Source organism: Plasmodium yoelii (assembly GCF_900002385.2).
Source record: "Plasmodium yoelii strain 17X genome assembly, chromosome: 14".
In the NCBI taxonomy this organism is placed as follows: Eukaryota; Apicomplexa; class Aconoidasida; order Haemosporida; family Plasmodiidae; genus Plasmodium; species Plasmodium yoelii.
Window position 1 is genome coordinate 592044 of NC_036186.2, and position 23238 is coordinate 615281.

Genomic DNA, 23238 nt, shown 5'->3' on the forward strand with positions numbered 1-23238 from the left:
ATGCAAGACAATAAAATATATCTCTATTGTATTTTATTATGTTTTTGTCTCGGTATTTTTCTTTAATAGTAATCACAAAAAAATTATAAAAAATGGGTTTTTATTAAATTTCGAGGGATGTTATTTTCTTTTAGCACACATTCATAACTATGCATTTGGTTATACGATATTTCTTTTAATTCACAAAATATCGAAATAGATGAAAGAGTGAAAAATCATAAATAAGTATATAAAACACTGAAGTTTAAACAATATGCATATAATTTATTTATAATTTGGTAAAATATACAACATATATACACGTTGATTTTAAAATTGTGGCTTTCTATATAATATTGAAAAAACATAAAACAAAATAAATTGAAGTGTTCATCAAAAATAAATATTTTAATGAAAACAAAATAGAAACAGCATTTAGAATTAAGAAATATGCAACCCTATACCAGAATTAATTACTTATGTTGAAAAGAAAATACTAATAATATTTATGATGGTTATAGCAATAATAGAAATAAAAATAATAGCATAAAATGTTGTGTGTAGTTTAACTGAAATACGCATAAAAAATATTAATAAAGGAAAAATTTGCATGCGTATGTAATTAGACCGTGTTTTATTATAATTATATATGTTTTTGTATGTATAGAGAATTTTGTATATTGTGTTGAAATTTCTTTTAAAAGGGGACTTATAATTTCTCTAATCTTTGTTATTTTTCTTAAAATAAAAATATAAGACTTGTAAAATCGAACTAAATAGTTATTTATATAAACGCACACACGTGTAGAAACATATGGATATTATAACCAATTAAAATAAAATGTATTTTTCATATTAATTGAGAATATAACCAAATGGCTACCCATTACGCCCTTATCACAAAAAAAAAAAAAAAAAAATATATATACATATATTGTAAAAATACTGAAAACATCTGTAAAAAGAAGCATATAAATAAAAACAAAAATTTAATAGCTTCACGCTTTTTGTTCTTAAATCATTATGAGAAACATTCTAATATTGTAGAATTAAAAAAAAAAAAAAATTTATTCGAAGTATTTAAAAAAAAAAAAAAATAAGTGTTATAAGCAACATATATAAGAAAAATTTCCAAATTTACTTTTACTTCGAATATTTTATAAATTTATGAATGAATACATCTATATGCATAAAAATGTAGCACTTTTATTTCATGAGCTCATTATAAGAATTGTTCTGATACATTAATTTCAATTGCTTAATTTTTATTTAAACCAATTTTGTTCACAAAAATTTTTAATGGATGTTGCTAATGCAACACACCTATAAAATCATACTTTTGATATTAATATATATTTTTAAATAATTATATTTATTCGTATATATTTGATGCAAACATATTGTAACTACAATTTAGTGTAAAGGAATAATAATATTGTTATATTTATATATATTTATTATTTGCAGATCGAAAAAAAACATATATTTACGAAATTTTTATGTATATTTTTAAAAAAATTATATTATTTTTCTTTAAAAAATATATATAACAAAACACAGTGACATACTCATTGAATACGCTTATATATATATGTACAGTTGTTTCTCCATTTTGTGCTTTGAAGAATTGTTATCACGTTCATTCGATTGTTCATAAATTTTATTCATATATAGACACCCATAGACGCATGATACGTAGGAATATAAAGAAAAACAAGAGTGATAAATATACAGGAAAATAAATTTCCATTTACTCTTTATCCGTTTCAACAATGAATGAAACAAATGTTGGAACAGACATAGAAGAAAAGAAAAAACACATAGGAAAAGAAGGGAAACATAAATTCTCCATTAGACACAAAAAAATAAAATTATATCACAAATCAAAATCACAAGAAAAACGAAAAAAAAAAGTTAAACAATTTAAAAATTATAATTCTTTAAAGTATAAAAAAAAATATGAAAAACCGAAGAAAAAAAAAAAAAAAACATCCATGCTATTAAATAAAAAGAATAATGCGAATTTAGAAAAAAAAGCTAGCCATTCAAATGTAGTTATTAGTGAAAAGACTCAATCTTTCATAAATCATGATAAATCTATAAATGAGAATGTTTCCAAAAAAAATTTTACAAATAAAAATTTAAATGAGAAGGAGCCAATACCTCCTGATAATTCGTCCACGAAATATATATCAAATAATAAGTGTAATGAAACCCATATGAGTAATAATTTAGATGCCAATAAAGAGCTTCCAACAGGTGTAAAAAAAGATCAAAATGGATCTTCGAATTATATATACGAAAAAATAACATGTAAAAGAATATTACAAAATTATGTTGAAAAAACAAATGTTAAAGAGAATAAGGATATTTGTAAAAGCATTGAAGATAATAATACCAATCATAGTCTTTTAAAAAATCAAGAAATAAAAAGTATAAAAATTTGTAATAAAGAACAAAATATAAAACGTAATATTTTCAAAACACAAAATTGGAAAAATGGTTTTAATCCTTCTATTCGAAATAATTATGGTAGTAGATATGTTGGCATTTCTGAAAGAGGTGGGTTAAAAATAAAAAATTCAAGAATAATCCGAAATGGTACAAAAAATGTATTTATTAGTAAGTGTTGTACTGTAAAGAAAAATAAAACCTTCAGTATTGAGAGTAACACGAAATTAAAAAAAGAAAAATCCTCAGATGAAAGTAAATCAGAGATTTATAAAAATATTCATCACACTATTATCAATGATATTGATGAAATTAACAACAAAATTACAAGAAAAGTTGCGATAGATAAAACGAAAAATGTTAAAGATATAGACATGGATAAAAAAAATATGAATGAAAATCTCAAATATTTTAATACTTTACCTGAAAATGTTAGTCTGGTTGAAGATAATGCATCAATAAAAGAAACATTCGAATCTACATCAAAAGATACTACCTTTATTGAGCTTGAGAAAGTTCATCTAACCAACTTTAAAGAATTGCCTATTCCACTGAAAAATGACACAGATCAAATAAAATTCATTTTAGAAAATTTAAGTGAAGAAAAAATAATTAGCTTGTCTATCCCTTTTGACGAAAATTCAAAAATAGTAAAATATTTAAATTTGTTGTCAATAGAAAAAATAGAGAAAATAATAAAACTATTAGATGTAGACAATTATAAAAGTTTTATATTTATATTTAAAGAAGATAAAATTGTTAAAATTATAGAAAACATTTCTATAAATACAAGTATAAGTATATTATTAAATTTACCACAAAATAAATTGACATATATATTTGATAAAATGACAGAACAAATTATAATAAAAATTATAAATACAATTTCTTTGTGTAAATTTTATTATATAATTGAATGTTTGCCTATAGAAAAAATCAGCCCCCTTTCTAATCATATATCTTATGACAAATTATATATACTTCATAATAGTTTGACATGTAAAAATTTATCTTTAATAACTAACGATTTATATATTTCAACCACTAATAGACTTATGAATGACTTGCCTTTACATAAATCTATTAAAATTATGAAATATTTATCAATTAAAAAAATGGCACTATGTATAAATATAAATTATATGTCTGTTTATTTTGCTGCTGAAATATGTAAATCTTTTAATTCACCAGAAATTGTTGATATATTATTTTATTTAAATGAAAAAAATACAGAAATTTTATTAAAAGAATGTGATATTAAGAAAATTGTTGTATATATTAATTACATACCTGTAAATAAATTTAAGACCATTATCCATAAATTTCCAACAAGTTTTCTAAAACAAATTATTAATGATATATCGATGAAATATATTATACAAATATTTATTTCGTTACCTCAGAATAAGACAATCGAATGTTTATATTCTTTGTCACCCAAAAAATTAAATATACTAATAACCACAATACCGACTAAAAATCTGATAATAGATTTAATCATTCGAAATGGAAAACCAACAACATCAGTCGAGTCGTCGATAAAAGATCACAAAATTTATAAAAAAAATAAAAGAAAACAAAAAAAATTAATTAAAATGTTAGATTATTCTAATATATTTCTCATATTAAATGAATTAAGTGGAAAAAATTATGATACATTTTGTAAGCTGTTGTGTGCAAATCAAATTAAAGATATTATTAGCAATCATACAATCGATTGTGAACAGGCTGTGAAAATTATTATATATTTACCTATTAATAAAATTATAGAAATTCTTGGAAACTTGGAAAAAGACAAATTTACAGCCATAATAAAACATTTCCCTTATGTAATAAGAGAAATTATTAATCAGCGAATATATAACGAAAACCATGCTCTTCAAGAGAATAGTGAATTTACTAATTCGAATAATGTTGATGAAAATCTTTACAATAATAATAATAATTTTAAAGACAATGCTGAAAATGGTAGTAACAAAATCAAGCGAATACATCAAATATTCATCACATTTAAATTACTGAAATTTATAAAGTTTTTTAACGATTATTATAATTTAAAAGAAATAAAAAAATATGCATATAGTAATTATATACAAGAGCGAAAAAAAAATGATATAATACATAGTATCAATATTAAAAATTATCTAAAATTTCTTAATTGTACACCTTGTATTAAAATAATGAGAATAGAGAATGCTATTAACAAAGCACTGAATAAAAATGTCTATAATAAAAATAATGTAATAGATTCTATATTCATTTTTTTTAATATATATCATAAAACGAAAATTCAAAAATATATCAATGAACAAAAAGTAATATGCTCTTTAGAGAATTCTACTCTTATAAAAAAAGAAAAAGAAAAAAAAAGAAAATGCATCGAAGGAAGTTCAATACTATCTAGTAATATCAATACCTCACAAGATCATAACCAATATGAAAAAAACGAATATATCAATGAAAATAATATTAACGAAAATATGTTACACAATGTGAATAAATACTCTTTAAAAAATGAACAAAAGTCAAATGATGAGACTAAAAACATATCCGACAACATAAAACCCATAGAAGACTCAAAACAATCAAGTATATTAAAAATAAAAAATAATTATTATGTTTTTATAATATACCTTGTTTCTTTTATAAAAAAACATATTCAAAAATGTATTATATTAAGCACACAGATAAGTTCTGAAAATTGTTCAAAAAATCAAATCATCAAATATTGCAACATTGTCAATGCAGAGGAAAATTTAAGTGATGAAAGCAAAAATAAAGATGTCAAAGACAACCAAAACAACATAATATGTGTTAATAATGAAAATAAAAATGAAATTGATCAAACCAATATTAGAAAGGAATACAAATTTAGTAAAATATTTTTTAATAGCGTCAGGAAAATTATGAAAAGTATTTTCTACACTGTTAAAAAAATAAATAAAATGGATAATTCATTGTTTGTAACGAAAAATAATTCTGCTTCTAATATAATTCGAACTAAAATAATTTATTGTAAAAATGTTGTAAAAAACATGATATTTAATGAATTAAATATAAAAGAAAGTTTTAGAAATTATTTAACGTTTGAAAATAATAAAAGAGAAAATATAGCAGACAAATGCATCCTTGAGGAATCAAGACGTGTTCATACAAATGAAATAACAAACAGCTTAAATTATTTGGACTATTCAATAGTTAAAAATTTAACAGAAAACATAAATTTTATCGGAGATGATGAATTGGGTCAAATGTGTAAAGAAAACGATAATCTGAAAAATAAATATATAGTAAAAGATTTAAATGAAAATAAAGAATCCAAAGAAATTAAACAAATTGTAAAAAAAATGGAAAATATAGAGTATAAGCATAATGATGAAACGTTTTATGATTTCCCAAATAATAATATATTGTTATTGAATAAAAGTAAAATTCCACAATTAAGTAGTTCTAACGAAAATGTAATAATCACAGATAATATATTCGACAACAATTGTGGGATAGAGATTCAAACACATAATAAACTTATAAATACTGAAAAAAATAATGGGAATCGAAACAATATACATAGTATCGAAGGAAGTTATAAGAACAATGCAAAAGATGTTGTAAAAGACAGCATAAAAAATAGAACAGTTGAAACTTTGGATGTTTTTGAAAAGGAAAGAAATTTTAATATATCCTCAAAACAAAGTAACAAAATATATTTAAAAAATATAAAAAAAGAATACTCCATTAACCGAAATCATTATTCTCTATTCCCAAATTTGAAATTTTTTAAAAACAAAATCACCCCCAAAAAACAAAACACAGTTACTATTAATAACGACAATTCTAACCTAGAACAAAGAAAAGAAAATTTATCAAATAATGATAATATAACAAATTTATCACCAAATGTTGGAATAATAAAAGACAAAAAACAATGTTGTTTAAGGTTCATGTTTGTATTAAATGATATAAATTTAGAGAATAATATGAATAATACTACTATAGTCATAAATTTTTATTTTCAAAAAACGAACAAATATTTTAAAAAATATAAAAACAATATTTTAGGAGCATCATTAGTTATAAATACAAACATAAATGGGAAGAATAATGTCATAAATATTAATACCCCTAATAACGACAATTATTGTTATATAAGCTCAAATATTATTTCTTTGAATAAATATAATATTAATAATGATCCATTTGAGAATTATTGGAAAAATATAAATTTACAAAATAGTAATGACAATAATAAAAACAATCTAAACGACTGTAATAGTGACATTTCTGATCTAGACAAACAAATGTTTGAAAATTCATTTTTGGTAACTATCGATAACTCTGCTAAAAAACCAAAATATGAGAATATCATTGAATATGTTCCTTTTAATTGCGAGCATACAAATTTTATTGATCAACTATTACAAGATTATATCAATTTGAATATAAAAAAAACTACTAATATTAAACAATCTATGAAAAAAGTATATAAAAACTTTTATTCAAATTTTATTTTATTATGGACATGTAAAAACATAGGATACATATACTTAGATAAAAATAATTCCCTATACATAAATATTAATGATTCTACAAATAACTTTTCTATTAATTTACATAAAAAAATATATAATGTTATATCTGATATAAAATCCTCCAAAAAGAATGATTTTATTTTTGTTAAAAGTTATAAGGATAAAATAATTTTCCAAAAAATAAAAACCCTGTTTTCAAAAGTGTTTTTAAAAAAAAATGATACTTCAAATGATATTTTGAATAAATCTACAATTGATCAAGACATACAAAATGATGAAATAACTGAAAATAAATTTGTTTGTCTAAGTAATGAACATAACACATCAAAAGTGAATAAAAATAATATCGAAAATAACGAGGTAATAAACTGTCTAAATTGTATAAACAAAACAAATATACAAATAAATAATACTCATGACGATCAAAATAGTGAACAAAATAAATTAAACATCATACAAAATAATATTGGAGATAGTCAAAGTGAAATTTGTTTTGGTGACGATTGCTACAATACATATAAAAAATATAATCCATCCTATAATTGCTGTTCCCAAAATAATGTCACATATAACGATAAAAATTTTGAAACCAGTGAAATATATAAGAACATTATTATGACATGTAAAAATTTGGACCTACCGTATAAAGATAATGTTTCAGAACAATTTGAAATAAAAAAAGAAACAATGCTGAATGAAAATAATAATATAAAAGGCAAACAACAATGTTATAATGAGACTGGTTATAATATTTCTAAAAAAATAAAAAATACAAGTTGGAATGCTAAAATGGATAAAAACGATTTTTACAATAATACATATAGTAAATCTTTGTCAACTAACAAACAAAATATAGTAACTAACAGATTTAATAATATAATTTATAAAGCTAATAAAAAATTAACATTTAAAGAAAAAATAATAGATGATAAACTATTAAAAACATATAATATTAATAGGGAATCCTTAAATTCGCTAACTGAAAGTGAAAAACAAATAGTAGACGAAATAAAAAATGATGAATTTAATAAAATTATAGAACAAGAATTATACAACGAAAGTAATATTTATAAATTTCAAGATTCATTTCCTTTGAGAAGTATTGGTTATACTGAAGAAGAATTTAACATAATAATGTATTTGGAAAAAAGGAAAAAAAGACAAAACTCCAAAAAAAAAACAATTAAAAAAAATATTAATTGTCTTATATCAAGTTTAAATAATATTAAAATGCGTAAGCTAAATTTTATTCCACTTTTGGAAAACTCGTTGTGTAATTATAATATTAATACATATTTTTCCCATTTGGAAACTGATTATAATTATGATAAGAATGAAAATAAAGGCAGCGATATAATTGACCAAAATTTATTTATAGAAGATATAAAAAAAAAACACCGAACTTTATCAAATGAGCATAATAACATCGAAGATAGCCAATCCTCAAATAATTTAAATGTACAAAATGGAAATTCCTTATTTTTAACATTTGGAAACAATAAAAAAAAACATATATATAAAGAAAATCCAAACAATAATTGTAAAAATAATAATCCCCCCAAATTAATGTGTAAACATATTTTAACAAATGAATTTGATAAAAATACAAAAATTTCCGATGTAAATAACGTATCAGGAGAATCAGATGACATGAGACAAATCCATGAAACCAATAAAATGCATAAAAATAAAAAGAATATAAGAGCCTCACTAAAAAACATACCAAATATATATATACACGAAAAACCCCAAAATAAAAAGGAGAATTTTCTCAACCCTTTACATCAATCCAATAAACGTATTTGTTATTCTGAAAGTAGTTCAAGAAAATTAACACACAAAAAAAGTGATATTTATAATAAAATTATAAATGAGAGCAATAGAACGAGAAGCAGTGATTTTATTAGACAAACGGAAGAAAACAATTTAACTACAAACTTCCAAAAAAAGGGATATAATAAACGTTTAATAAATAAAGCTAACAAAACTAACCAAGCAAACATAAACTTGTTTAAGAAAACCATATCCAATAATGCACATGACAGAAATAATAGTAATACAATTCTAAATTCTAACAAAATTACACATGAAAACTATGGATCCAATTATCGAACGCGCCAAGAAAAGTCAGTTGGTGAGTCAAAATTAATACCAATGAAAGATACCCTAGAATATCCAAACGAGACAATACCTTCTGTTGAATCAAAAAACGCATATATTAATGACTCAAAACAGAGAGAACAAAATAAAAAATGTGAAAATGAAGAAACTGGGCTTTTAAACATGTACTGCTTATTTGAAAATAAATCAGATTTTTTTTATTTAATTAGTGAAGGGTATTCTAAAGCTAGTAGTTTTGTGGATGATAATATGCTAATTCATTCAAAATTGTATAATGATATTTTTGATATAAAAAAAAATGATATGTTAATTTGGTATAATCAATCTATTTGTAATGATTGCAAAAAACTTGATGGAGATAATAATAGCAATAATATTAATAATCCGAATGACAATATTAGCAATGAAAATAATTTGTGTATTCACAGAAATCCCAAAATACTATGTAATATTTGCGGTGAAGTTTTTAAAAAAAGTTTGTTAAATGATTTGTTCTTTTTTAAGATTATTATAATAAATAAAAAAAATATATTTTTAAAACGATTAATTATTGACATACATTATGAGAGTCCATTAATAAATGCTCATTTTACTTCAAAAGACAATATTAAATATATTTTGGAAAAAAGCACCAAGCAATATAAATTAAAAATTATAGCTATAACTAAAAAAAAAGTACATAAAAAATTATCTTTATCAAAATCAAAATTTTTAAGAAAATGCTTAGAAATTGAATTAATTAGTAATTTTCAAAATACGAACAATTTAATATCTACACAAAATTATAATAATCATATTTCTACAACCGATCCATATTATTGTATAAATGTGTCCAGAACACCTTCTATTCATAATATGGATGAATATAAACAGAATATAATCGATGAACAAATTGAAACTCATTCAGAAGATTTACCAAATGACTTATCAAATGATTTACCAAATGCTGTGCAATCACCTCAGTTTAATTTTGATACATTCAATTCGAGTATAGCAATTCTTACGTTTAGCATACTCGATGACAAAAATAAAAAGTAACAACGATATATTTTTTTTTATAACCATAAATTTCACATTCTATACCTTACACAAAATTATATTTTTCATTTTTATGCGTTTATACGTCTATGGAGGTTTTGAAAATTGGCTTACTCTTTCCTTATCTTATATATATACGACTGCGTTTACCATATTATCTATGTATAAATTTTTTTATTTTTCAGGAAATATGACATTGAGAGATTTGTTGTTCCTTCAGTATTGTTTTGCACCAATGGCTAAGTATTCCAAGCCCATTATGAGGGAATATAAATAAAATATAATAAAATATGGGGAGATGCATAGCCATATTAACAAAAAAAAATAAATATGCAGTTTTCCCCTTTTATTACATTAGTTCGGCAGATAATATTGCTAACATTTTTTTTAATCTCTTTGAGATATAATCATTGTTACTCTGTTTTATTTTTATTCACATTATTTGTATTATTTCATTTTTTTACATCTTTTGTTGTTTTTTTTTGTGCAATTTGCTAGCATCAAATTATGCATATACTATAAATTCAAAACAATAAATTACTGTATTAACTAGTATTATACACTTAGCATTTTGTTAAAACACGTAGTAAAATGTCATGAACAATATTTGAAATTATCAAAATAATTATAATAAGGCCACGTTTAATTAAGTATAACGATGAAAATGATATATTGTATTTAATTAAAGAGAATACGAAAATAGTTGTTATATATATAGTGATAATTAAAGAGAAAAAATGAATATGCTGCTAAACTATAATTAAAAATGTATAAGATGTTTCAAATTGTAACCATTCTGAGGATGATAAAGATATTCATATAAATAAGTATATTATATATATAATACCGTTATAGTACGCATTTAGCCAACACTCGGAAGGTTGCACACGTAAATAAACATGAATATATTTCAGTAAAAAAATAAAAATATACTTATAATATGAATATAAGAATTTCATATGTTGTACAAATACTTTTGATAACCTTTTTAAGAAGCTACTCTTACAAATTAAGTTATATTAACAAGTTATCTTTTCATAAAAAAAATAATACCATTGGAAATGTGAACTACTTGATAAAATTTATTAGCCTTAAAAATATAACATCTCATTTTCCGTTAAAAAATAAAAAAAATTATTTAAATTTACTGAAATTTGGGGTGAATAATTGGGAAAATAATAGTGGCAACAATGGAAATAAGAGTGGAAAAAATATTAGAGACAATGAAAATATAAGAACAAAATGGTCTATAAAATGTTTTGAATGTCCTAGTAAAAATTTTAATTTGGATCAAATAAACAAAATTGATCTTACACATATATTTTATAAAGAAAAAAAATATTCATTTTTTAAACCCTCGAAACGTCCATTGTATTATATATATACTAATAAATATAAAAGGAGTATAATATACCAAAAGAATGTATTAGCAAAATTAGCTATATATTCTGCCCAAAATTTGTATTTTTTTAATATTTTTTTAGAAATAATTAAAATTATAGAAAATACATTACATAAGAAAATATATTATATAAATATAAAAGAGGAATTTAATAAAAAGAAAGATGATATCATAGATATGCTTCATGATATTTACAAAGACAAATATTTAAATACAATTTATGGAAAAAGAAAAAAATGTAACAATAATAGTGAAAATAAAATCAATCTCCTTTTTATTGGAAGCAATGAATTCAGTTCTTTATGTTTTAAAATAATTTTATTAATTATAAAAGTGTTAAGAAATGATATTGTAATAGAAAATGTTATCACAAAAAGCCCACAGAAAAAAGGAAGACATTTGCTTATAAATACATCTCCAATAGAAGAGGATGCTAAAAAAAATAAAATAAATGTTTTTTATTATGATAAGCTAAAAAATAATATATATTTGTTAAAAAATAAACAATTTAATCTAGGCGTAAGTATATCTTTTGGGGAAATATTTAATACTAAATTTTTTAAAACAATCAATACTAATATATACACTTTACATCCAAGTTTATTGCCATCATATAAAGGTGCATCACCTATTCAAAGAAGCTTATTAAATAACGAATCATTATTTGGTTATACTATATTTTTAACAAAATTAAAAATCGATTCTGGTACTTCTTTAATAAAAAAACAATTTCTATTTAATTCCCATTTCAATTTTAATGATATAATAACTATTTTGTTTACATATGGAACATTACATTTTATGAAAAATATTTTTTTTTTGTCAAATCTTAAATTATATGAACGTGAGCCAACCTTATTATCACAGGCAGACACTGATACTAAACATCCAGAACAAAAGTACGATCTTCACAGTTATTATTATAACAATCACAATGACAAAAATATCAATTTACGGAAAAGAGACAAGATAGAGAATTTGTTCTTATTTCCACATTCACAATCAAATCAATTTAATAATTCTATGAATTTATCACAAAAGTGTTTAAATAGTAATAATGTGTCATACGAATATTACACGAATAATTGGTATGCTCCTAAAATTAAAGTTGAGGAAAAATATGTCTGCTTTTTTTGTTTTACTTCCTTATATATTCATAATAAAGTACGTAGTTTTATAAACTGGCCCAAAGCAGAATGCACACTTTTTTTGTTACATGATAATAAAATTCAAAAAATTGAAGCAAAGCTAATTAAAACATCCTATAATTTACCAAATTCTCAAAATGATAATATTTATGAACATACCCCATTTAATACAATAGATGATCACAAATGTTTTGATGGCATTCCTCGAAAATATGCAATATTCGATAAAGAATGCATAAATATTTTATGTAAAAATAATACTTTGTTAAAAATTTACAAATTACAACGAAAAAATAAGCAAATTGTGGATGCCATAACATTTATAAATAGCATTAATCGTGGAGTTATACTATATTAGTCTTTTAAATACTGTTTTTTAATAATTTTGTTATTTTTTTTTATTACCCTATAACACACCTCAATCTTAGTCTCTTTTTTTAATAATTTTTTTTTTTGTGTACAACTTATTTGGTATGCGATAATGCATATAATACATATGTATGTTAATATTTAATATTATTTTTTTTATTGTGGATAAAGTTTAATTTATAAACATAATTTGCATTAAAAATGAAATTTTCGCCTAAATATCCATATAAATAATTTCTCTTTTTTAAAATTTCTTCATGTTGGATGTTTTTTTCGAAATATTATTTTGTTTGTTCCTAGGTTTTAAATAAAATACATTAAATATTGCTACTTTCCAATATGTATATTTATAACTTGTTTTTCTTTGGTTAAATAAAACAAAAATTTACCATATGATATATATTGTAAAAATAGCTCATGTATGAGAATGACGCTAAAAATGATAAACCTTATAAATAGATTTATTTTTTTTAAGCTGGATAATACGAAAAAATATTCACATAAAATATGTTTATTTAACCGTAGAAAAAAACAAATTTTTACAAAATTTCACAATTTTTGTAATATATTTTTTGTTTCATTAAATTTATATATTGTGAAGAAATATATACTTTCAAAAAACATTCGAATATCTTATTTGGAGGATAGAGGAGACGCATATCTACAAAAAAAGTATAGGACGGATACTAAATTTTTAAGAACAGAAAGGTAAAACTTGTGCATACACACATGTATGTATATATATCTAGCATTAACGTTTGCTAAACTTATTTTCATTTTTATAATTTCGAAGTGGAATACTATATAAAGATTTACTAGACGGTGAAGGTGATCCAATTGAAGAAGGGGATATTGTTTATATTCATTACCAAGGAAAAACAACAAATGATTTTAGAATAATTCAATCAACATTCAAAAGTATTATACCACCTAAGATAAAAGCTGGGGTTTATGATAAAAACCATATAAAGGCTATATATGAAATAGTAATTGGTATGAAAAAGCACACACGAAGGCAATGTATTGTCCCTCCCCATTTAGCATATCCTATTCATTTTCCTAATCAAGTATAAAAAAATTCTATAAAAACAGTCAAATATATTATTTAAAAAATTTTAATAATCATCATTATTTTACTTTATCTGTCTTATTTTTTTTTTTATATTTTAGCCCCTTATTTATGAAATAGATATAGTAAAAGTGATAAAAAAAGGAAAAGAAAATGATACATTACTTGGAAGAATAAAAAAAAATGTTAACTATTTAAAAAGTGCTATAACTTCCTTCTTTTAGTTTTTTGCTACATAGAACCCAAAACGGATATTTTTTAATTTATTTATATTTTATTTGTTTTTGTATGTTATTTTTAATAATATCATAAATTTTAGAAAAGGAAAGAAATATGTTTAACTTATTTGCCATCATTTTATACCACCCCCTTGTTTTCTATATCCCTTTTTATTATTTAATTATATATTTTTTTATTGAAATGGCTGAAAATAAAATAAGCCAAATGTGCTTTAAAAATGAATAGACATGTTTGTTTCATCAAATTTAATAAATGAATAAATATATTAATTATAAAAAATATAAAAAGATAAATAAATATACAAATAGAAAATTAAATACGTAGTAATAAACTGCTAGTAAAATAACAAAATTTTCATTCTAGGTATTACTATGTAAAAATAAAAAATGTGCCGACCTTTATCATAAGTTTTTTATTATTTTTATTGTCCACGTCACAAAACAATATGGCGATTCTTCATAGACTGTTATCCCTTAGCTCATTTAGTATACATGATGTGATATAATTTATATGGTTTTTCTTTTTTTCGATTATATTATCATCAATATCATTTATATTATTTGTATCATTATTTTTTAAGTGTAACTTATAAAAATTCGTTTTTATATTAACTAGCCAATTTTTAATAATATTAATATTTTTATCATTTTCTAATATAATTGAATATCCAACTTTTTTTTTTCTTCCAACTCTTCCACACAAATGAATATATTCGTTTAAATTTTTCGGCTTATTACATAAAATAACAATATCTAAGTCATTTATATGAAAACCTCGAATACTATCAAACGAACTAATAATAATAGGAAATTTATTTGTATATTTTAGTCCCTCATTATTATTTTTAATATCAATTTCTTTTAAATTTTTTATTTCTTCGTAATTTTTACACATTTTTTTCAAAGAGTGATTATTTTCATTTTGCGATATTTCTAACCTTTCATGTAATAAAAGAGAAAAAATATTTTTTTCCATTAAATATTTTTTCATGTTCATTAATGAATAACCATTTTTTATTAAAATTAATATTTTTCTCATTTTAAAACTTTCTACAATTTCATAAACATCTTTAATTTTATTACTAAACAAATCATCATTTGTTATATGATAAAAATGATGTATATTTTTAGGAAGTTGAACTTTTATTACATATTTTTGCAAATTTGTTGGGTTATTTAATTCTAGCATATTATAAATATCTTCTTCATCTTGGTTATCCTCATTTAAATTGCTTTCTTCTTCTATTGTATTTCTAGAATTTATGTCATCAATTAATGATCGATTTTGTTCATCATTTTCTATATCCTTATTTTCTTTGTCCATATAAGAATTATCATTATTTGAGTTCATCATATCATTTAGTATTGTATCAGTTATTTCACCTTTGGTTACGTTTAATTCTACAACGTTTTCCCCTTCTAGCGTATTACTTTTTTCCCTTAACAAATAAACATTTTTTTTTTTTAGATTATTCTTATTCAAACTCAATAGATTAAATATTTTTCTGTGTAATTCTCTATTTAGGGTACTAGAACATCCAATAAAATTTAATTTTTTGGGATTCATATACATAATAGTTTCTAGTATCATGTAGGCTGTTTTTTTTTTTTTTTGTATAAATTTTTTTTGGTTGTTTGAAGATCTATTTTTTTGTGAAGGAAGCAATTTATCAATTTCGTCAAAAAAAACATACTTAATACTTTCTAAAAAATGTTTTAAATCATTTTTTTCTAAATTTAGTATATAATTTTTAAAACATAAAGGTGTTCCAATAAGAAAAATAGCATCCCTTATATTTTCCAGTTCATTTACCGTTGCATTTCCGTTCAGAAAAGTATGATTGCTTAGTATTCCTTGTTTTTTTTTATTCTTTTTTTTTAAATTATTACCACCATTTGTACACATTTCAATATTTTCATATACCTGATCGGTACTATGATTTTCTCTACTTTTACTACATACATTGGTATTTTTCACTTTTTTGGAGTTATCATGCTTATCAATAAAAAGCTTAATTATATTGCCATTCTCATTATTTGTAAAGGATAATATATTTTGTGAAGTTTGTACACATAATTCTTTTGAAGGACATAGTATGAGAATTTTATCCCCTTTCTTTAATACATTTTTTTTAGAGCTTTCTTCAAGCAATAAATCTTTATTTTCACGTATATCATAAATTTCTGAATATTTTTCACTGAATGGTATATATTTAAGTTTACTTTTATTATTATTTTGTTTATTTAAGTCAAATATGTTTTTATATCTGCCACCAGAATAGTATTGATTTAAATATTTTTCTCTTTCGATGTCTTCATCAAAAATAATTTCACTATTAAAATAATGTTTTAATACAAAATAAAATAAGCAAATTGTTGTTTTTCCACTGGATGTCTTAGAATGTACTATAATATTATTATTACGTTCTAATAAGTATATGAAATTTTTTTGAAGATTGCTTAAATATTTTATTTCTTGTATTCCATGGTTATTTTTTATTTCGCCGTTTAAGTAATTTACTTTATTTTCATCATTATTACTTGTATTTTCAATAAAAACTATGTTTTTGTTTTTTCCCCATTTCTCAATTTTTCTATTTAAATGGGTTATGTTGTCATTAATCGCTTTTTCGACATTTTTTAAAATAAAATTTGTTCTTAAAACAGGGCGAATATTCCGAATATAAGAAAGGTTAGTATGCTTATTCAAAACTACACATTTTTTTGAGTATAAAATATTTTTTAAGAAGAACAAACAGATTAGATATTTGTAGAAAAAACTATTTTTAGTCTTACTCAAAATAGATATGAAGCATTTTAACAAAAAAAAAAATACAATTATATAATTTTCCATAAAATTATATTTTATTTATTTTTGTTTTAATGTGATATTTATATCCTTTATTTCAATCATTTTCCTTAATTTTTTTACAATTATTTTCTATTTTCATAATAATTTAAATGAATCATTTTTTTTTAATAAATTAAAACATATAAAATTCTTTTTTAATTGTTTTTTTTCTACATATATAACAAGTTTACAAAAGCATGCACAATGGCGTACTATTTTTTGCAAAAAATAGGAGCGTATAAATATACAAATAATATTATGCATATTTATGGATATATAATATTAATCAAGTATATGAATAAAAAAAAGGTTCCAGATGTTGAAAGCATATCAAGAATTAACTAAATAAATATATGCATATTATATAGTGTATTACTCTTTTAAAAAATTGTGTAAATTACTCTATATTTATTTTAACTCCACATAAAAAATTATATGCATATGCAATTTTTTTAGTTTCCAATTTATACTTCTAAACTTGTTCGTATGCTATTTAATTTTCACTACTTTTGGTACTTCTTGTCTACCATATTTATATTCTCTGAATCAAAATTTAGTTGTTCTGCATACTTCCTTAGTGTTGATATTTTCTTCTTATCTAAAGAAATTGTTTCCTCGTTCACAGTTATTTGTTTATTCATTTTTTCGAGATATGCATTTGATGATGATAAAAGCTTAGTTCCAAATTTCCATTGTAATTCAATTTTATGCAAATCCAACTTTAGTCTTTTTGCTCGTTCCATCAAAAGTTCTGATTCTTTTTTCAATGTCATAGAGACATCATTATTATTTTCTAAGTTAGATCTAAAATATTCAAAATACATCAGCATTTTTTGTGTTTCATCTTCAGAAAAGTTTTTTATATCTTCATTTAAATATTTCCACTGATCATTACTTAAATGGGTTAGTGTAAAATTTGAATAATCTTCATCTTTTTTATTGATTATATTTTTTTTTCTTTTTTTTTTGGATGTTGGCTTTTTAATTAAAATTAAATAACTAACTAAAATTGGAGACAATAACGAATATATAAAAAGAAAACGTACAAAAATTAAGTGTGGTAATATGAACATTATAAAATAAAAAACTTTACATTTCATATAAATTTCAATGTTAGCTAGTCCTGATAATATTAAAGTGGAATGCATAAATTTCTGAGATATTGTCATATCATTAAATCCATCTAATCCATAAAAAAAATAATTAAATAAAAAAAAATTCAGGTAAACAAATAATAATATAAACCCAAATTTCACTATTTGTTTTTTGTTAAGACGCAATGCTTCGAATAGTTTTTCCTTTTTAATAAAATCAGACAACAAAATAAAAATATTAATTATGAGAAAAAAAATAATTAAATAAAATAGACTTATAAATTTTGAAAATATCCCAAATAAAGTTATATATATATCATAATATATGTCCATAAAATTGTGATAGTATTCTATCTTGTTAATATAAATGCTCATAACTAACCATAGTAAAATGGTTAAAAGTTGAAATAGACAAATGATTAAATTTAATAAATCGCATTCAAAAATATATATAAAAAATATTTTTAATTTTAACAATATTCCAGTTTTCGGTTTGTAATCCTTTTGATATATATGTGCATCAACTTTGTTGTGATTACTCGGATAAGTTCCTCCATAATTATTTCCATAATTTTCCGCGTAATTGCCCCCAAAGTTATCAGGGCTGTAATAATCGGGATAGTTACCATACTGATCAGCGGTGTAAAAATCTATTGGTTGCTGGTTATTATAATTATAGTTATTAAAATCATATGATGTATGAACATTTTCGTTCGGTCTAGAAAAATTATTTAAATCGCTAACCATACAATCGTCTGCTGTAGTATTTGTATTATTAGATCTATATAAAATTGAAAGATAAATATTTTTGAAGTAGGAAAAAATTTTAAAAAAATGCAAATATGTATTTATAAATAATGATATTAATATAGTTGCAAATATTATATTAATTATTATTCCTTTGATGTGGAAAATATTAAAAGAATTAAAAAATAAATGATCAAAATTTATATTTTTTTTTATGTGTCCATTAGGTGTTATAATAAAACATATATTTACTAAAACACTATGGTGATCAATATTATCATATAAAATAAAAGATATTTTAATTTCTTCAGTTGAATCATTAATTAGCAACGATATATTATTTAAATTATGCTCAAATGTTTCTATTTTTTTCATATTTGTATAGCAATTTTTTAATGTGTAATCACAAGTAAGAATATTATTTATAGGTTTTATTTTTTCTCTAAATTTAATTTTTATTTTTATACTTTCATTTCGAATATTAAAAATGTCTATCCATTTAAATTTTTTATAATGAGGATTATTATTATGTTTTGCACCATTAGACCCATTTTTTAAAAAACCCACAAATGTATTTTTTATCCATTCAATTATGTCACTTTTATTTTCTATTTTATTGAAATTTAAGCTTTCATTATGTATGCTAACATTTATAAATTTGTTAAGATTATAATATTTCATAGTATCTACTAAATTTCTGTTCGGTGGATAAATTATATTTTCTATTTGATATCTTAATAAATCTTCGCATTCTTTACCTTTTTTAAAATCATTAATCAAAAATAATAAAATAAACATAATGATTGATGTGCATAAATATATCGAAATTATGGTTCCTCTATGTTTCGTTTTACATTTATTATATTTTTTTAAAATACGTTTTTTTTCCTTATATGATAAAGACATAATTGTGTTGTTTATATTTAAAAATGTATCTAAAATTTGTTCGATATTAAAAAATATATTTTTTTTTTTGTCTTCCAAATTTTTTCTATCGTTCAAAATTTTATGATTATTTTGATTTTTACCTATATCTAATATATCTTTATAATTTAAATTTGAATAATTCAAATTGTTGGGATCTATTTCATAAACATTTGAATCATTTGATAAATAACTACTATTACTACTACTATCGCTACTTAATCTTTCAGAATTATATTTGTTTATATCATTATTATGAGTTTCTAACGGTTTTTCGTATATTACATTGTTAAAATTTTTATTAGGGTGTTCATATCTTTCAGTGTAATATTCTTTTTGTGTCTTTGGAATATTATAATTATTTATGTTATCATTTTTTGAGACACGCTTTTCGAGCATATTTATATTTTTTGTTTTGTTTTGTACAATCTCATTGTTAAGTGGTTCTATATCATGTTCGTCATTATTATATTTGCTATTACTTCTGCTAATGTATATATCGTCTTTTTCGTTTTCTTCATTTCTTTTATCATGTTTTATTAACTTTTTGGAATATAAATTAGTAAACATATCGCGCAACTTTTTGTTTCTTTTAAAAAACGATTTAATGGCTAGAAAAAATATAAACGAATAACTTATAGTAATAATAAAAATTAAAAGCGAAACAAAATAAAAGTAAGAAATAAAATTATCTTTATTTTCTATAGAATAAATATTAAATCTTTGGAAATTTGCAAATATAATACACGCATTAAAAATAAATACATTAAATATGTTAGAATTAATCTTTTCTGGAAGGCTAAAAAGTTTATAGCTAAAAAGTGAGAATATACCCAAACATCCAAATATTATAATTATTATGATAAAAAATGGATACAAAAAATCAGTTTTTATATTTTTTTCAACATTATTATATTTTTGTATCAAAACCCCAAATTGTTTTATAAAAACATAAGAACATATAATAAAACTTATTATAGATGATCCAATAAAAACATTTCGAATGAATTCTATTTTTAATAATTGCGAACCTACATCATTTATTAAATCTACAATATTGTTATTGTTTATTTTTGAATAAAGTTCATTAAATTCGTATTTTCCCTCTTTAAACGCCACTTGGATATTTGGAAGATGAAACTGGTACAAAATGTAAATACCTAGAATAGCCAAATTAAAGATAAAGGTAACTAAGAACAAATAGGAAAAAGTAATGAATAATAAATGAATGAATAATAAATGAATGAAAAAATTGAAATAATTTTTTGAATAAGCAAAAAATGTTCATCCCTAAATCATTAAAAAAACGTCATTCTGAAATGAAAATACTTATATACATAATTTCTCTGTCTAAACTATTACAATTCAAATATATACATATATTCTACATATCACAAAAATAAAATAAATTTCTTTTTAGTTACCGAAAAGGGCAAATTTAACTGGATATGATTTAACATACAGTCGGAATCCAACCAACATAAATTTTCGAACATTTTTTGAAATTTGAATAATAAACAATATAATAAATATGGACAATGAAATGAAAAAAATATAATTATTAAGTTGGCTAGTAGAGGCTGATAAGGTTATTAATTCTTTATGCGTTTTCGCATTAGGTAAAAAAGAAAATTTTAAAATATTATATGACAAAATATTTAACAAAGGATTATATAATAAAAAATCCAATGAAACAGAAGCTATATTATAATTTGTTAATATAATAGCTGGTATAAAATATGGATAATTTGTAGAATAATGAGTACCTTGAGAAAGTTGTTCATTTATTTTCTCTTTATTTTTTTCACATATTATTTGATATAAACCTCCTAATTTTTTGTATGATTTGCTATATGAAAATAAATAGTTCCAATTTGTGCCAAAGTATGTAGAACCAATATTTTCTGTATTTTCTAATTCATCTGAAAAGTAATCATCTGGATATATTTCATATATTTTTTTATCTTTATATATATTTTTTGGTTCATTATTATTTTTTTTATATAATCTCATAGTTATTCTCCAACATTTTCCAAATAAAATATTATTATTTAAAAACTTGTCTTGTGCTACCTTTTCAGTAAAGGTATTTTTAATCCATGAAGATAATTCAAATTTACTACGTATATTTTTAAATATAGTAAAATCCTTTTTTTGAGGGTTATAAGAAAAATTATTATTTATTTTTTTTATATCATCGCTTATAGATTTATAAAATGTTTCTGAAAATGTTCTTGATTCATTTATATCATTGTATAGAAAATTTTGAAAATTTTTTACCTTCACTACACTATTTGAAGTATATATAACAATAAAGAAAAGGATTATTAATATTAAATCAATATTTATTTTTAACCATTTTTTTTTATTTTCTAGTTTGGTTGCCAACACATATAATTCAGAATATTCCTTTTCTTCTTCTGCATATTTAAATAATATATTAGAATAAAATTTTAAAAATTTTAAATCATCATTATTTGGGATATTTAAGTTTTCCTCTCCTTTATTATTTATTTTTCTATCCATTTTATGCAAGTCTTTATATTGAATTTCTTTCCATTTTACGATAATTTATTAAAGTTTTATATACGTGTGTATATGCCCCCTATCATGATTTTTGCTTTATTTTTTGTATATACTTCTACGATTGGATACATAAATATGTATATATCCATAGCATATATATAAATTTTTTTATTACAACAATTTTATGTAGTATTGAAGTCAAGGTAGATTATTTCGATGACATTGCTTAATTTTTGTCCTTTCAAAATGACTAAAAGACACGGTATTATTCATAACGTATAATATGATTAATATATTATGTATACATAAATATATATAAATTTATCGCGATATTGTTAATACTTAAGTATCTATTGATATAAAAATTTATTCAATATAGTGTTATTATATGAGCATATTTCACATACTACTTTTTAAACTCCATCTCTCGGAGATATTTGTAAATTTCACAAAATAAAAGAAAATTTAATATATTAAAAATTGTGAAAATTTTATAATAACATATTACTTAAATAATAACATGCAATTCCTTACAATTAATATTATTTTTTGAGAGAACTAATCTAATATATATAATATTTTTTTTCTCCACGTATGCACATTTTTGCATAAAAATATACCATATTTTAAAGACGCTTAAAAAATAAAATAAGTATCACAAATGAAAATATTCCTTATTTCTTTAGTATTTTAAAAATATACGAAATTAATAATAATTTTATATGCTTATTGTTTATTTGTTTTTTAAAAA

The 23238-nt window shown here is 21.6% G+C and overlaps 5 protein-coding genes across 5 annotated transcripts; 3 read left to right on the top strand and 2 right to left on the bottom strand.

The window, feature by feature from the left end:
* Positions 1–1751: 1751 nt before the first annotated feature.
* On the top strand, positions 1752–10361 carry PY17X_1413300 (conserved Plasmodium protein, unknown function; the record flags this gene model as incomplete). Its single annotated transcript, XM_022957454.1, has 2 exons — positions 1752–10114; positions 10304–10361. The coding sequence occupies 2 exons, from the start codon at positions 1752–1754 to the stop codon at positions 10359–10361; spliced, it is 8421 nt and encodes a 2806-aa protein (XP_022812844.1).
* A 697-nt stretch (positions 10362–11058) lies between these two features.
* PY17X_1413400 (uncharacterized protein) lies at positions 11059–13026 on the top strand (the record flags this gene model as incomplete). The annotated part of the gene is made up of 1 exon (XM_718877.1): positions 11059–13026. The coding sequence occupies one exon, from the start codon at positions 11059–11061 to the stop codon at positions 13024–13026; it is 1968 nt and encodes a 655-aa protein (XP_723970.1).
* Positions 13027–13458: 432 nt separating this feature from the next.
* PY17X_1413500 (peptidyl-prolyl cis-trans isomerase, putative) lies at positions 13459–14330 on the top strand (the record flags this gene model as incomplete). The annotated part of the gene is made up of 3 exons (XM_022957455.1): positions 13459–13745; positions 13831–14104; positions 14208–14330. The coding sequence occupies 3 exons, from the start codon at positions 13459–13461 to the stop codon at positions 14328–14330; spliced, it is 684 nt and encodes a 227-aa protein (XP_022812845.1).
* A 472-nt stretch (positions 14331–14802) lies between these two features.
* Positions 14803–17199, bottom strand: PY17X_1413600 (uncharacterized protein; the record flags this gene model as incomplete). The annotated part of the gene is made up of 1 exon (XM_718876.1): positions 14803–17199. The coding sequence occupies one exon, from the start codon at positions 17197–17199 to the stop codon at positions 14803–14805; it is 2397 nt and encodes a 798-aa protein (XP_723969.1).
* A 500-nt stretch (positions 17200–17699) lies between these two features.
* On the bottom strand, positions 17700–22487 carry PY17X_1413700 (conserved Plasmodium protein, unknown function; the record flags this gene model as incomplete). Its single annotated transcript, XM_022957456.1, has 2 exons — positions 17700–21151; positions 21386–22487. 2 exons carry the CDS (start codon positions 22485–22487, stop codon positions 17700–17702), a joined length of 4554 nt encoding a protein of 1517 aa, XP_022812846.1.
* Between the last annotated feature and the right edge of the window lie 751 nt (positions 22488–23238).